This window comes from Artibeus jamaicensis, unplaced genomic scaffold (genome assembly GCF_021234435.1).
Source record: "Artibeus jamaicensis isolate MK-2021 breed Jamaican fruit bat unplaced genomic scaffold, CSHL_Jam_final contig_1998, whole genome shotgun sequence".
Taxonomy (NCBI): Eukaryota; Metazoa; Chordata; class Mammalia; order Chiroptera; family Phyllostomidae; genus Artibeus; species Artibeus jamaicensis.
The window spans coordinates 16512359-16528676 of NW_026521407.1; the positions used below are offsets into that span (position 1 = coordinate 16512359).

The 16318-nt window shown below is 36.7% G+C and overlaps 1 protein-coding gene across 8 annotated transcripts in view; it reads left to right on the top strand.

Annotated features, from left to right (window-relative positions):
- HELZ (helicase with zinc finger) overlaps positions 1-16318 on the top strand; it is a 145708-nt gene that overhangs the window by 49050 nt on the left and 80340 nt on the right. For all 8 annotated transcript variants that reach the window (XM_053655530.1, XM_037128028.2, XM_053655538.1 and 5 more), the window contains one exon: positions 6344-6611. In XM_053655530.1, coding sequence (XP_053511505.1) covers positions 6344-6611 — 268 coding nt within the window. The remainder of the gene's footprint in view (positions 1-6343; positions 6612-16318) is intronic.

The following is a 16318-nucleotide window of genomic DNA, read 5'->3' on the forward strand; positions in this document are numbered from 1 at the left end:
TTAAGGCAACATTTGTGTCCAAATTGAACAATTATACATGGTTTTCTTGTATATATACTAATATATATATTCCCCAGACTTCATTTTACTCTGATTTCTCACTTTGATTTCTTTTACTTGTTTTTACTCTGTTGTATTGTTTTTGTCATCTTAGTACTGTTTGAAATCAAAATGTTATTTCCTATAGCCAAATAGATATATAGTGGACAACATGAAAATATTTGGTTTATATTCACCAATATAATTTTTTCCTATAATGGGCCAGATAGTAAATACTTTGTGTTGCAGGGCAGATAATTTCTGTCAGAATTGCTTGACTCTATTTTAGTGACAAAGCAGCCATAGACAATATGTAAGTGAATGGGCATGACTGTGTTCCAAGAAAACTTTGTCTTCAAAAACAGAAGCAGACTGGATTCGCCTTGCATGCCATGGTTTGCCTACTCTGGTACTAGTAAGCTGCTTTTAGAGACTAAAACTTGAGAGATCTAGAAGGCAACCTTTTTTAGTCACAAGGAGATTTAAATCATAAGGAAAGACCAACATGCATCCCCTCCTCAAATAGAACTCTGAAAAGATGTTTTGGCTTACATGTGGTTGTGTTTTAAAAGTTTGCTTTTAGATTTATGGATTGTAACTGATGACTCACTTCTCATAGAAATAATTTGTGTTGTGAAGGATCCGTGCTAGTCAAGAGTAAATTCAAGGTGGATAAAAGATTTAAATATAAGTTGTGACACCATTGTAGCCCTAGAGAACATAGGCAGGAATATCTCAGATATTCCATGCAGCCATATTTTTACTGATATGTCCCCTAGAGCAAGGGACATAAATAAAGGAAAGAAAGAATAAACAAATAGGATCTCATCAAAATAAAAAGCTTCTGCACGGCTAAAGAAAACAGCATTAAAATGAAAAGAACCAACCATATGGGAAAATATATTTGCCAATAATACCTTGGATAAAGGATTGATCTCCAAAATAGATAAAGAACTCACAGAACTCCACTCTAAGAAGGCAAGCAACCCAATTAAAAAATGGGCAATGGATTTGAACAGACACTTCTCCAAGGAGGACATAGGGTCCAGAGACACATGAAAAGATGCTCAGTATTGCTAACTATCAGAAAGATGCAAATTCAGACCACAATGAGATACCACTTCACACTGGTCAGAATGGCCATCATAAACAAAGCAACAAACAAGTGTTGGAGAGGTTGGGGAGAAAAAGGAACCCTAGTGCACTGTTGCTGGGATTGTAGACTGGTACAACCACTATGGAAAACAGTATGAAATTTCTTTAAAAAACTGAAAATGGAACTGCCTTTTGACCTAGCAATTCCACTGCAAGGATTATATCCTAAGAACCCTGAAACACCAATCCAAAAGCACGTATGCACCCCAGTGTTCATAGCAGCACAATTTACAGTAGACAAGTGCTGGAAGCAACCAAAGTGCCCATCAGTAGGTGACTGGATCAAAAAAACATTTTGATCCAGGCATTGTACATTTACACAATGGAATTCTATGCAGCAGAAGAAAGGAGCTCCTGTGCTTTGGGACAGCATGGCTGGAACTGGAGAGCATTATGCTAGGTGAAATAAACCAGGCAGTGAAAGACAAATACTGTATGATCTCACCTTTAACAGGAACCTAATCAATAAAATGAACAAGCAAGCAAAATATAACCAAAGACACTGAAATTGAGAACAGGCTGACAGTAACCAGAGTGGGGAGAGGAGGAGGGAATTTCAGGGGAAAAGGTTAAAGAGTTTGCAGGAACAATATAAAGGACACATGGACATAACAAGGAGGGGGGGAGGGGTGTGTGGAAACAGAGGAGGGAGGTGGGGCAGGGGGGAGGAAAAAAGCAGAAAACTGCTTGAACAACAATAAAAATGTTAAAAAAGAATCTGCTAGTGTACTAAAGCCTGTTTAATAATATAAAGTATTAAATATGTACAATAAAAAAAGAAAATGATTCCGTTAAAATAGATGATAATGAGAGAAAATAGTGATGAAGAGGATTTCAGGGCACCGTCATGGATTTGAGAGATGGAGGACCCTTTGGCTGGTTTTCCTCAGATATGTTCTACTTTTCTAGTTGGAGAAAAAGAGGAGTGGGCAGACTTCAGAGTCAAGTAGAGTTGGGTTTGCATCCCGATTTCTGCTTATTACTTGTGTGACTGGGGAGGGTGCTTAACATCTTTGAGCTTCATGTGGAGACATCTGTAAATGGGGCTAGTACTAATACCTGCCTTAGAGGATTGTTGTGAGGACTAGAAATGAGCCTTGCATAGTATCTAGCACATAGCGGGCATTTAGTAAATTGTAGCTATGATCTTTATCATTGGCCATGATTAGGATAATTTCTGGCTTACAAACAGAATGAAGAAAGTAGGAAGAGAGGAGGAGGAATTTCTTTTTTAAATTAGGACTGAGACCAGTGTAGCAGAGGGACTAAAGAACAGACATGTGGTCTTAACCAAGACCACAGCACCTACAGATCTTGGCAAGAGAATGCAATGTAGTGTAGGGAGTGGACGAGAAGTCCAAAAGTCCAAAACGCCTGGTGAGAGTCTCATTTCTGATGTTTCTAATGTATCAGCTTGAAAACATAATAACTTTTATGTTTCATTCAGATGTGGTAGAGGGAATTAATGCAGACAAGGATATCCTCCCATTTGGAACCAATACCATACCTGGCTCCTTTTTAATAATACTGTGTCTTTTATTAAATGACCTCTTTGCAGTTTAAATATATTTGCTTATTTTCTTTTAAACAAGGTTTTAGTTTTATGTAGTTATGGAAAATAATTGAAAAAGTTAAGCATGGAATTGCTTAACTTTAAACAATTTTCTTTAAACAAGGTTTTAGTTTTATGTAGTTATGTTATGGAAAATAATTGAAAAGGTTAAGCATTTTCTTGAACTAATTGCATACATTAAAAGTTTCACATAGCAAAATCTATTTTTCAAGGACAGGAAAAATAAATATTACAAGAGAATAATAGAAAATAAGCAAAACATATTTTATGATACAAGACTTTAACATTATAAAAGGAAAACTTAAATCTAGGTTTAGGCAAGCCAGATGACATTTGGTTGGTTGTTTTCTCATTACTTAAATTAGCTGACCTGTTGTTCTGAGTTTTAGTTCTATGTCAGATATTTTCTATACTCTTAATATTGAAGTCATTGAATATCTTGATGTTCTTGTCAAGTTCTTAAATGTTTTATTGTGTGACTATATTTGTTTCAGTGTGACTGTGTACAGAGTCCCCAACAGAATTTTGGAGGAATGAAAGTAGGATATAAACAGTAACATTTGTTTCCTGTGTCTATCTTAGTAGTAGTTAGTGTTTTTTGATTATTATAGCAGAGTGTTTGTCATCAGAAAAAATTAAGGGCAAAACATTATGTGAAATCATAATTTTCTAAAACATTCTGAAATAATAAAAATGTAAAATGTGGGTTTCCCAGTTTTATCTTTTCCTGGAATATTTGTGTGGGTAACAGTCAGAGACATGACAGTAATGAGAACAGGGGAACCTTGTTCAGTTGGTGATGACATAACTGACAGTTTGGCTCATTTCACCTCCAGCCTCAGCCAGTTCATTATTTATCTTTGTTGGCCTAGAATTAGGGGAAAAGTGTTATTCTATGTACATGTTGGTGAAAAATGCACTGGGGAAATTAGGTCTGGGCTTTATCATGTTTCCATACAGTTTTGATAACATTATAAATTGTATCACATAAATTTGATTTCTACACATGCAAAAAATTGCAGTGATGGTGGGAAACTAGAATTTGAATAGGAAATGTCTTTATTACTGATACTTGATGGTTTAAGTTTTTATCCTTCAGTTTATGCTGAGAATATATATTTCTCTTCCATAAAGTTATAAATTTGGACTGTGGTGGATTATCGATTAGCTCAATATTTTCAAGACTATGTTCTACAGAAATTAATAAGTGTTGTACACATTAATGATAGGTGAAGTGTTATATGTCCAAACACATTTTAGAAAACACGTGCATGCTTTATTTTCCTCTTAGAGATTCACAGTGCACCTCGGTAATTAAAGGCTCATTATCTGTCAAACTGAATTGGTCATGGAACTTAGTTACATTAGTATATTACTCCTTGAAATTTCAAATCTGCAAGTTACATAGAAGATATTTATAATTTATTATTCATTATTGAACTAAAAATCCTACTTTAGTTAATTCAGGTTTAAATTGGGGAAAAAACACCCACAGGTATTTTTGTTTTTTACACAAAGCTTTCAAGCCTTCTTTGTTTGCAGGTCATGAATGAATTTGGCAATCCTGCAAACTGGGAAACGTGTAACTTTAACTTTGTTTTGCTCATTTTTTTTTGCCTTGTTGGTATCATTCAGGTTCTAAAAAGTTGTTTTGGATTAAAGATGTGCTTCTCAAAATGTATGCTAAAAGACATCTACAAAAGAAAGAAGTTAATGAATTTTCCCCTTGCTCAGAAAACAAACCACATTATCTAATTTATACCACAACTTTGGGTAATGGAAAATTTTTCCTTGGCCAAATTGATTTGGAATTCTGCTTTGAATATCTGAAAGCTACATGTTGAAAAGGAATTCTTATATTTAGATTTGGCAATTTGATATTATATATTTTTCTACTTTGAGTCTAGCAATGTATGTTAACACTCACATTAAAGTTTAGTGTGACTTAAAAATGATCTCCAACTGATTTAAATAGTAAATTAGGAACATGTATATATATATATATATATGTGTGTGTGTGTTATATATATATAAAATATATATATGACATATTTTGCATATGTATTGTATACAGTATTCTTAAAGTAAGCTAGAGAAAGACAGTGTTAGGAAAATTATAAGGAAAAAAAGGTACATTTATAGTATTTACTGAAAAAAATCTGTGTATAAATGAACCTACACTATTCAAACCTTTATTCAGGGTCAACTGTACTTCTGAGGCTACTGCAAAAACAGACCATCATTGTCTCATCAAGAGTATTTTTAAAATGCTAATTTTTAATGAGCAGACAATCTTTAGAGATTGATGATTATAGTTATAATTTATGTTGCCATTGAGAAATAATGAAACTGGCATGTTGTAAAAATGCAAGGAGCAAAGGTTAGGAACTAGGGCAATTACTGTTTTTCTTTTCATTACATTTTTACATTTAAATTAAGGCCTTTATATTTTAATCTTAAGATATTAGGATAAGTTGTTTTCTAATACTGAGAAATTCCTCTTGGTGGATGGCTGTATGTTTGTAATTTTAACACTTAATGTAGCAAAATCTCTCATTAAGCAAAACATGGCTGTTATGCATTATGCTCTCATTTCAAAAGTAGCACAAGATCACTTGTCTTTGTACTTCAGAGGCTAACTGATCTCTGTTTAAGCTTTTTATTATTTTTTTTCCTTAAATTTTAACTTTGAGTTGTGAAATTACATTATGTGAAAACTGGATCTTGGCCTGCTTAGTCAGTTAAGCAGCTTTTTTTTTGGTTAAGTTTCATATTTATAGGTGTATGTATGCTCCACCAACAAAAAGTAATATGCACTGCAGACAGAGTGAGGCTGCCCACGTGCTCAGAATTTGCGTTACGACACATTTCACCCTGGGCTGGTATTCTGCATTTTTTTCCAGAGGTGTCGGACTTGAACATTCATTCATTTCGACATTGTGCCCTACTTACAGTATAATTCAACTGAGGCTAAACTGACTTTTTTAGAAAAGTGGTATTTGAATAGTACATCATATTGAATTTTAATATGGAATGAGCAGTATTTTTCATGAATATTTTAAAAAAGATTTTTGTTTGTTGTAGGTTGACTTTCAGAGTTTCCCTGTGCTTTACTATACAAGAAAAGATCTAACCTTTCACAATTTTCTTTTTCTCTTTTTTTGTAAATGGATAGATATTGGTAGGAGGAGGAAAAAAGTGATTGTCACCTGATAGATTTTTGTGTTATGAAGAATTGATTATATCTTTTTTCTGCAGATCAGATTTCTGTTGACTGAGAGTTAAGTTCTCAGTGTTAATCTGTATTTTTTAAGTGTTAATAATGGTTTCTGGTATGTCCTAGCCTGATGTAAAGAAAGATGTTTTTTATATGGATTCCTATTTGTTATTTTGTTAAGCTAGACAAAAAATATTTCTGATATGGGGACAGTACTCTGTCAAATGGGTTTTTATAGTGTTCTGTTTTTAAGAATTTTAGCTTTAACATATACAACCCTCTTACCAAAGTATACAGTGCATTATTTAAGAATTTTAATGTTGTGTTCTTTTATAAATGTGTTTTTTGTTTCCATCTAGATCTTGAATACCTGATGCATGCAAAACAACAGCTAATAACCACAGCTAAGCGCTGGGATTCTTCTTCTAAGACTATTATAGATTTCGAACCTAATGAAACTACTGATTTGGAGAAGAGCCTTCTTATCAGATACCAAATTCCTCTTTCTGCTGACCAGCTATTTACCCAGTCTGTTTTAGACAAATCATTGACCAAAACCAACTATCAGTCACGGTTGCATGACCTTCTTTACATTGAGGAGATAGCCCAGTATAAAGAAGTTAGCAAGTAAGTTTTATTAGAAACACTTTTTTTTTTGGTTAATCTCCCTTATGGATGGTATCTTTCATTTTGAAAAGGGAGGTGTGCCTCTGTGAAGACAGGTAGTAAAATGGTGGTTATTCAGTAGCTGTATATGAGCTGCTTCTTTTTTTTTAAAGTTTAAAAAAATTTTATTGATTATGCCATTACAGTTGTTCTATTCTCCCCCTTCATTGCCCTCACCCTGCACACCCCCTCCCCCACCGTTTCCCCCTTTAGTTTATGACCACATGTCTCAAGTTCTTTAGATTCTATATTTCCCCTACTATTCCTGCTCTCCCCTCTATCTATTTTCTACCTACCGTCTATGCTACTTATTTTCTGTACCTTCTCCCCACTTCTCTTCCTTCGACTCCCCTCTTGCTACCCCTCCACGTGGTTCTGCTCCTGATCTAGCTGTCCTCTTAGTTTGCTTTTGTTTTAGGTGTGGTTGTTAATAACTGTGAGTTTGCTGTCCTTTCATTGTTCATATTTTTTATCTTCTTTTTCTTAGATAAGTCCCTTTAACATTTCATATAATAAGGGCTTGGTGATGATGAACTTCTTGAATTTGATCTTATCCGAGAATGTATATGAGCTTCTTAAGGCAAGAAGCGTGTCTCTCTCATCTCGGCAGCCCTAGTGTCCAGTGTATAGTCATTTCCACAGGACTCTGCCAGGTGTTGGGAGTACAGACATGTGGCGTCTGCTCTTCAGGAGGTTTCTGTATTAAGAATGAGACAGTTTAGATCTTCAGGGAAACTATTTGATAAGAAAAAAAATACTTTTTAGCATTTCTTAAAAAGATTTTAATTATCTTTAGAGGGGAAGGGAAGGAGAGAGGGAGAGAAATATCAATGTATGGTTTCCTCTCGTGGGTCCCCTGCTGGGAACTGGCCTGCAACCCAGGCACGTGCCCTGACTGGGAATTGAACTGCGATCCTCTGGTTCTCAGGTCCGTGCTCAATCCACTGAACTACACCAGTCAGGGCCTTTTTAGCATTTTATAATGCTTTAACATATTTTACATTTTACCCATGTCCCACAGGTTAAGACCAAGTGTTTAGATCGAAAACTTACTTGAATTATTACAGGAAAACTAATCTGAGAAATGAAGGTTCAAGCGAAGGAGGATGTTAATGAAACAGTTGTTATACTTGGTAGTAGCATTCTGCTTTTTAATAAAATGGAACTAGCCTTAAAAATTGAACCATGGTTATGAGGCATGAACACATTTTTATGAGGAGTTTTCTCTTTAAATGCAGCCTAACCAACATATTTTTTTTTCCCAAGCTGCCTTATTAGTACCTTATCATGAATATTAATGATAGATATTGAACACTCATTGAAGGATATGTTCAGAAAAGGAAAAGTAAAAACTTAAGGGTGCCTTGTGTTACTCCATTTATAGACTAAATATGATTTAGCTTTTGGAGAGTACTTTATTCAAATTAATTACATGTAAGATTTACAAAGTTAGATAGAATATCATAATTTTCATTACTCTAAGGCTTTATATTGTGGCCTATTGATGGTCTCTTAAAAGACTTATCAGTTGTGTCTGTAGACAGTTGTAATGAAATGGTTAGTTATTAAATAACAAGGACAGTGGATTGTATCCTGTGCATTATTCAGATTTTTAGTATGCATGTATTTTATTTATGTTATTGTGGTTTCTTTTTCCTTATGAAAGAACACTAAGTCATTAGTACTGGGGTGAAACAGAACTTAAAAGTTTATAAGAATAAGATCAATAAGCTTATGGATTATTGTTTTTAAAATACTATCTTAAATAGAAATTTGTCTCAATGAAAAAAGAAGAAACCCTACAAACTTGTGGAGGTCAGATTCTGATCAAGAAATTAGTGGATGAAAACTTACTTCAAGAGCACCTTGGACAGGCTTCTAAAGCCAGTATGGAGGGGCCCACAGACACCTCCAACATGAAATGAGCACTGGTGGCAGACTAAGTTGGCGTGCTGCTGGGGGGCTGTTGGCATGAAGGGTCTTCAGAAGGGTGGAACCTTTTGGTATCTTAATTCTACGTAGGGGAATCATCTTAATTCAGACGATAATCAAAAGTAATCAGATGATAAAGGTGTCTGTGCACAAGTGTCTCTCAAAGAGTGGTAATGGATAAATTAGGTAAATTATGATATAGCCATGTTGAGATTATGTTCTTGAAGAATTTTTAAAATAGTGATGATGGTCATGATAAAATATTAAGGAGAAAATGCTAGTTATGAAATTTTATGCACTGCATATAACAGACACATGTATGAATATGTATATTAAATATTGGAAAGAGTTAAAGTATTCTGATTGGTGGGATTACAGGTGATTTTTGTGTTCTAATATGTAGTTTTCTCTGTGTTTGAAATGATATACCATGACCATGTATTACTATTATTTAAAAAAAAAACCAGCCCTGGCTGGTGTAGCTCAGTGGATTGAGCACAGGCCTATGAACCAGAGGATCGCAGTTCGATTCCCAGTCGGGGCACATGCCTGGGTTGCAGGCCAGTTCCCAGCAGGGGATGCACAGGGGGCAACCATACATTGATGTTTCTCCTCCTTTCTCCTTCCCCTCTAAAGATAAATAAATAAAATCTTGGAAAAAATTAAAAAAAAAAAACAAAGAGAAAGGACACTAACACATCAGTTGTAATACTTGATGAACATGATGTATTGTCCTTGGATATGAAAAGAAAGCTTGTGGTGAGACAGAATGTAGACAGTGTGGTAAGATAGTGCATGATCTTTTTATAGGAGCGCCTGAGCTTGTTCTCTCTCTTTTTTTAATCTTTAAAATTAGATCACAGTTATTGACTCATAGAGATATTTACAAGTTGAATGTACATTTGTATGATAACTTTTGATGTGTTACATACACGGTGTGACAGAAGTAGGTCCTACTTTTGCCCTACCTCGTGTGCTAACTACACAAGAGTTTTAAAGAATATTAAAGAGAGAAATGAGAATTTTTAGCTACATGTCTAAAGAGACAAGTAGATAGTTACTGTGTCAGAGAATTCTGGAAAATTTCCAGTGTTTCTTTCACCCCAAGATGATCCTGGATGTGAAGGCTGGTAAATTATGCTTCTGAATTTGGCAGGCTTGTAAAATTTAGTGAAGTACATTACAGACTGGTGCACATGCAAAGGACCAGATCCTATTAATTATTATATAGAGCTCTCTCTGAGAATAACTAGATGAAGTTCTCAGAGGGTGTCTGTAAGCAGACAGAGGACAAATAGCACATAAATTGTAAGGATTTTCAAAGTCTTTCACAAAGTTTTATACATAGCTTTAAAAACAGCTTATTTTTTGTTTTCTCCTTTACCCTTTAAACTTAGTATTTGTATGCATTTTAATGTTGCCTTGAATTTAACTCACATTTGATTAATTCTTTAAGCACAAATACCATAACTGGGATATATTTTTAAAAATAGATTTGGGGGCGGTCTCTATGCCGCTAGTAAACTGTGCTCTAGTTTAGGGATCAGCAGACTTTTTCTGTTAAGGGCCAGTGAGTAAATATTTCAGACCTTCTGGACTTTATACAGTCTTTGTTGCATATTTTCTATGTTTTTTTTTTTTTTTTTTTTGTAAAAACCACTCTTTTTACAAAAAGAGTACTATACAAAACCAGGCTGAAGGTTGGATCTGGCCCCTGGGCCGTGGTCTTCTGAGTGCGATTGGGTGATTTTGCTCATCTCCTCAAGCACTGCCAGTCATCAGAGCAAAACCAAGTCTCCTTCAGAATGGTGAAGAGTGTTTCGTGGGCCAAGACCCATTTTAAAACCAGTAGACAATGGTATATGGGTAAATGGACTTGTTCCTTGAAGTGTAATGACAGTAGTAATGTACTCTCTGTGCATCGAAATATGCCTCTTTGAGACTTTGTGGGCAGTCCTACCACATGATTGGTAGGATATTTCCCAGGTTCCAGAGAACATGTTGGTAATTTGTGATCTTTGACAGTTTAAGCAGAATATTACTAATCATGGAAGTAGTACCAAGGGAATTCTTACATGTTTCTTACATTTTAATGATAAGGATTGGACTATATTTTTATGTGGTCACCTTAGCATTCGTTTCTTAAAAGTAGATTGAATGAAGCCTCTCAAGATTAGACAAAATCTGTTTTACCTTGAGGCTAGATTTAGTAATTAAATTTATCTTTTTTTAAAGAAAGAGATGATTTTTCAAAGCAGTCCAGAATTAAGATTTCTTTTCAGTTAAGCTTTATTGTGAGATAAGTGGAGGTGGTAAGATAATACTGCATTAATTTAAGTTTTAGAAAATGCTTCTGAGTTCTTTCAAAGATTTTTTAAGACTTCAGTGGGCCTCAGGTACATATTGATAGGCTTCTATCGTGAAGTGAAATCTGTTTCATTCTAAGATACACATTTCAAATGAAATTGACTTTGGCTGGAGCTATTGTGCTTATTAAACCGTGTAGTGGCATGCTTAATTAGGTTGCTGTGGCTTCTCAGTGCTGACAGCTGGCATGACAGGCTATTACGAATACACATTTCACTGTTAGATGGTGAGGCCTCTATCGGCTATACCTTGGTTCTGTTTTTGTGCCTCTGTAAAACGAGGGTTGGCTTATTACCTTGGTTGGGTTTCTTTGTTGTTCATTTAATAAAAAATTATATGAAGTGAAATTCACTATGTAGCTTTGAAATTTTTTAAAAGTTACACTCAACATTGATAGAACCATATGTTTTTAATTGAAGTGTGGTTTTTTTTTTCCTTGCATAATTATTAATTATTTTATTATTTTTCATATGAACAATGATAAACCTACTTTTTTAGACCCTTATGTCTAGTTGACATCCTGCACCACATATAGTTACAATGCTTTTTTCTTTTTTTTTTAAGCTTTTTTTTAAAAATTGATTATGCCATTACATTTGCTCTATTCCCCCCTCCTTTCCCCTCCACCCTGCATACCCCTTCCCCACCATTTCCCCCTTTAGTTCATGAACATGTGTCTCAAATTCTTTAGATTCTGTATTTCCCCTACTATTCTTACCCTCCCCCCTATCCATTTTCTATCTACTGTCTATACTACTTATTTTCTGTACCTTCTCCCCCCTTCCCCTCCTCCCACTCCCCTGTTGCTAACCCTCCATGAGATCTTCATTTCTATGGTTCTGCTCCTGATCTAGCTGTCCTCTTAGTTTGCTTTTGTTTTAGGTGTGGTTCTTAATAACTGTGAGTTTGCTGTCCTTTCACTGTTCATCTTTTTTATCTTCTTTTTCTTAGGTAAGTCCCTTTAACATTTCATATAGTAAGGGCTTGGTGATGATGAACTCCTTGAATTTGGTCTTATCTGAGAAGCACTTTATCTGTCCTTCCATTCTAAATGAAAGTTTTGCTGGGTAGAGCAATCTTGGTTGTAGTTCTTTGGTTTTCATGACTTGGAATACCTCTGCCCAGCCCCTTCTTGCCTGTAAGGTCTCTTTTGAGAAATCAGCTGACAGTCTGATGGGAACTCCTTTGTAGGTGACTGTCCCCTTAGCTCTTGCTGCTTCTAGGATTCTCTCCTTCATTTTAATCTTGGCTAATGTAATTATGATGTGCCTTGGTGTGTTCCTTCTTGGGTCCAACTTCTTTGGGACTCTCTGAGCTTCCTGGATTTCTCGGAAGTCTATTTCCTTTGCCATCTTGGGGAAATTCTCCTTTATTATTTGTTCAAATAATTTTTCAACTGGTGGTTGTGCCTTTCCCCCCTTCTGGTACCCCTATAATTCGGATGTTGGAACGTTTAAAGATGTCCTGGAGGTTCCTAAGCTTCTCCTCATTTTTCTGAATTCTCATTTCTTCATTCCTTTCTGTTTGGTCATTTTTTTCTTCCGTCTGGTTCTCTCCCTTGATTTGAATCCCAATTTTCTTTCCATTACTATTGATATCTTTTGTATCAGCATTCATTTCAATTAATTTAGCTTCCATATGTTTCTCTAATTTGTGACTAAAATCCACCAGTTCTGTAAGGATCTTTATAACCAGTGTTTTGAACTGTGCATCTGAAAGACTGGCTATTTCTTCATCACTTAGGTCTATCGGTTCTGGGGCTCTGAGTTGTCCTAGAGCCATTTTTAGTCTATTCGCGCTGTTAAGTGAGCGGAGCGAAGCCTTAGTTGTTTACCAGGACGGGGCGACCCAGGTCGCTGGTTTGTGACGCTGTGTGTGGGGGCGGGGTCAGAGAGGGAGCAATGGCGTTCCTCTCCGCTAGCCCAGCGCAACCAGTCACTCAAACGCCTCGGGCTTGCTTATCCGATCCTAATTTTGCGAGCCTGCTGCACCCGCGCGGGTTTCCCTTCTCACTGGTTTCTCCGCACGTAAATGCGCGCGACCGACCCGACCCGCCGCGCCTCTTCCGTGTGCGCTCCGGCAGCCAGCTCGCTGGCGATCAGTGCCCTCGGTTGCCTGCGCGCACCGCCCCGGGAATTTTTTCCTGCTAACCTGCTCCGCTGCTGGCCTCGCTCCTCGTACCGGTCCAGCCGAGTATCTAGTTGTCCTTTGGACTCCGTATTGTCGATTTTCCATGTGGCTTGGTTGTGACTGCTGTTAAAAATAGTTGTTCTTAGATTTGGTTGTGCACAGAGGTGAGGTGGAACCTCCACCTACTTCTCCATCTTGGCGGAAGTCCTCTGAAGTGTGGTTTTAAATTGGTTGGAAATTTGGCCGGCTACTAGTCTACCAATCCCCAAAAGGTTAGGAATTATGTAGGCTTTACTGCTGATTTCGAATGTACAACCATGGAAAGATGGCTTTTATTCTTATTTAGAATTATCTTGGTTAATTGTAGGATCTATTTTCTATTTCTGGTATTTCTTAATTACTAAATTTTGAAAATACATATTATTTTAGATACTTAGGAGAATTTACTAGTTTAGTTTTAGCCTATTAATCTTTAAAAAATAAATATTAGTATTTGTAACTTCTAGAAAGCCTATAATGTCTGCATCTTGAATATATAATATTCTATGGGAAAACCTGTATTACTCAGTAGTTTTATTTTCTAGTGACTCTACTTCAAGAATTTTTTAAAATATATTTTTTATTTTACTGATTATGTCATTACATTTGTTCTACTTCCCTCCTTCATTCTTCTCCACTCTGCACACCCCTCCCCCATTTCCCCCCTTTAGTTCATGAACACGTGTCTCAAGTTCTTTAGATTCTATATTTCCCATACTATTCTTACCCTCCCCCATATCTATTTTCTACCTACCGTCTATGCTACTTATTTTCTGTGCCTTTCCCCCCCCTTTTCCTCCTCCCACTTCTCTACTGCTAACCCTTCATGTGATCTCCATTTCTATGGTTCCTCTCCTGATCTAGCTGTCCCCTTAGTTTGCTTTTGTTTTAGGTGTGGTTGTTAATAACTGTGAGTTTGCTGTTTTTTTCACTGTTCATCTTTTTTATCTTCTTTTTCTTAGATGAGTCTCTTTAACATTCCATATAATAAGGGCTTGGTGATGATGAACTCCTTGAATTTGATCTTATCTGAGAAGCACTTTATCTGCCCTTCTATTCTAAGTGAAAGCTTTGCTGGATAGAGCAATCTTGGTTGTAGGTCCCTGCCTTTCATGACTTGGAATACTTCTTTCCAACCCCTTCTTGCCTACAAGGTCTTTTTTGAGAAATCTGCTGACAGTCTGATGGGAACTCCTTTGTAGGTGACTGTTCCCTTATCTCTTGCTGCTTCTAGGATTGTCTCCTTCATTTTAATCTTGGCTAATGTAATTATGATGTGCCTTGGTGTGTTTCTTCTTGGATCCAACTTCTTTGGGATTCTCTGAGCTTCCTGGATTTCCTGGAAGTCCATTTCCTTTGCCAGAATGGGGAAGTTCTCCTTTATTATTTGTTCAAATAAGGTTTCCACTCATGACTGTTCCTCTTTCCTTCCCATCACTGTTGGTTTCCTGTAGATTTTTCTTTATTTTACTTTGCATAGCCTTCACTGTTTTCTCTATTTTGTGACCATACTCAACCATTTCTGTAAGCACCCTGATTACCAATGTTTTAAACTCTTCATCTGATATATTGACTGTCTCTTCATCATTTAGTTCTATTTTTGGAGCTCTGATCTGTTCTTTTCTTTGGGCCATCTTTTCTCATCTCCTTGCCTGTTGTGTTGTAAGGGGTGGAGGCTTAGGTATTTATACCAGGTTAGGGCAAACCACTCTGTTGCATTGTGGTGCTGTACGTGGGGGAGGGGTCTGAGAGGGCACAGTGCTGCTTGCTCAGTTCTTAGCTGGCTTTCAGTCAGTTCCCTAGCTACGCACAATCAAATTGGGCCTTCGTGCTGATTCCCATGTGGGTGGGTTTGTGTACATTCTAGGACCCTGTGGGTGTCTCCAGTGAACTCTCCTGTGAGGGGAGTTTTCCCATGCTGCAAACCCCACAGATTTTTACAGCCAGAGGTTTTGGGGCTTTATTTCCCCACACTGGAACTCTGGGTTGTGCAGTTTGTTTTGTTCCCCATTTATTCCTCCCGGTTTATCTGCAGGCAATGGTGGGACTGCCCGGTCCACCAGCCACTGCCTTGCCACATGTCCTCTTCACCCAAGCTGCCTGTCTCCACTCCTCTGCCAGTCTGAATGGATGTTTCCTTTTTAACTCCTTGGTTGTCAGGCTTCCATGTGGTTCAGTTTTCTGGCAGTTCTGGGTTTTTTTTTTTTTTTAAGATTTTATTTATTTATCTTTTAGAGGGGAAGGGAAGGAGAAAGGGAGAGAAACATCAATGTATGGCTGCCTCCTGTGCATCCCCTGCCGGGAACTGGCCTCCAACCCAGGCATGTGCCCCAACCGGGAATTGAACTGCGATTTTCCTTTGGTTCACAGGCCTGTGCTCGATCTGAGCTATACCAGCCAGGGCAGTTCTAGTTATTTTTTGTGTTCAAATTTGTTGTCCTTCTTTTGGTTGTATGAGGAGGCAAAGTGTGTCTACCTAACCTCCATCTTGCTCAGAAGTTGAGGGTTATTGCTTTAATACTGTAAGATTCATTTTTTATGCCTGCTAAATTGTGATCAGGTGTTTGGGGATGACAAATTCTAAAACAGATATAACAGTAAAACTTTAATACAAATATATTGTCCAAGTTAGCTGAGAAAAATATTACAGGATTTCACAAATTTGTTGAAGAATAATGTAAAGTAGTTGAAATGAAAATATGGTACTGGAAAAAATTCAGATTATTATAAACATGTGAAATTATTTAATGAACAAAATTTACTCTTTTTTAAAGTGTTAGGTTCTAGGCTAGTCACTACTGAGCCAACAGATTTTCTTGTTTTCTAAAGGTTTCTAAACCTTTAAGGGAGACAGATCTATAAAAAGTTTTTTTCTTTTTCTAAGAAATTATGACATTCTTGACATCATGTATATAAAAGATCTGAAAAGAAAACAATTCATTAGTACCATTAAATGTATTCTTTTCCTGCTCTGGCCAGGATTCAGTTGGGGCACTGTCCCATATACCCAGAGATTTGCAGGTAGGGCACACACCTAGGTTGCTGGTTCAATCCCTGGTTGGGGCGTGTATGGGAGGCACCCAGTCTGTTTCTCTATCACGTTGATGGCCCTTTCTCTCTTTCTTCCCCCACTCCCTTTCCCTCTTCTTTCCTCTCTAAATCAGTAAACATATCCCTGGGTGAGGATTTTTTTTAAAGTC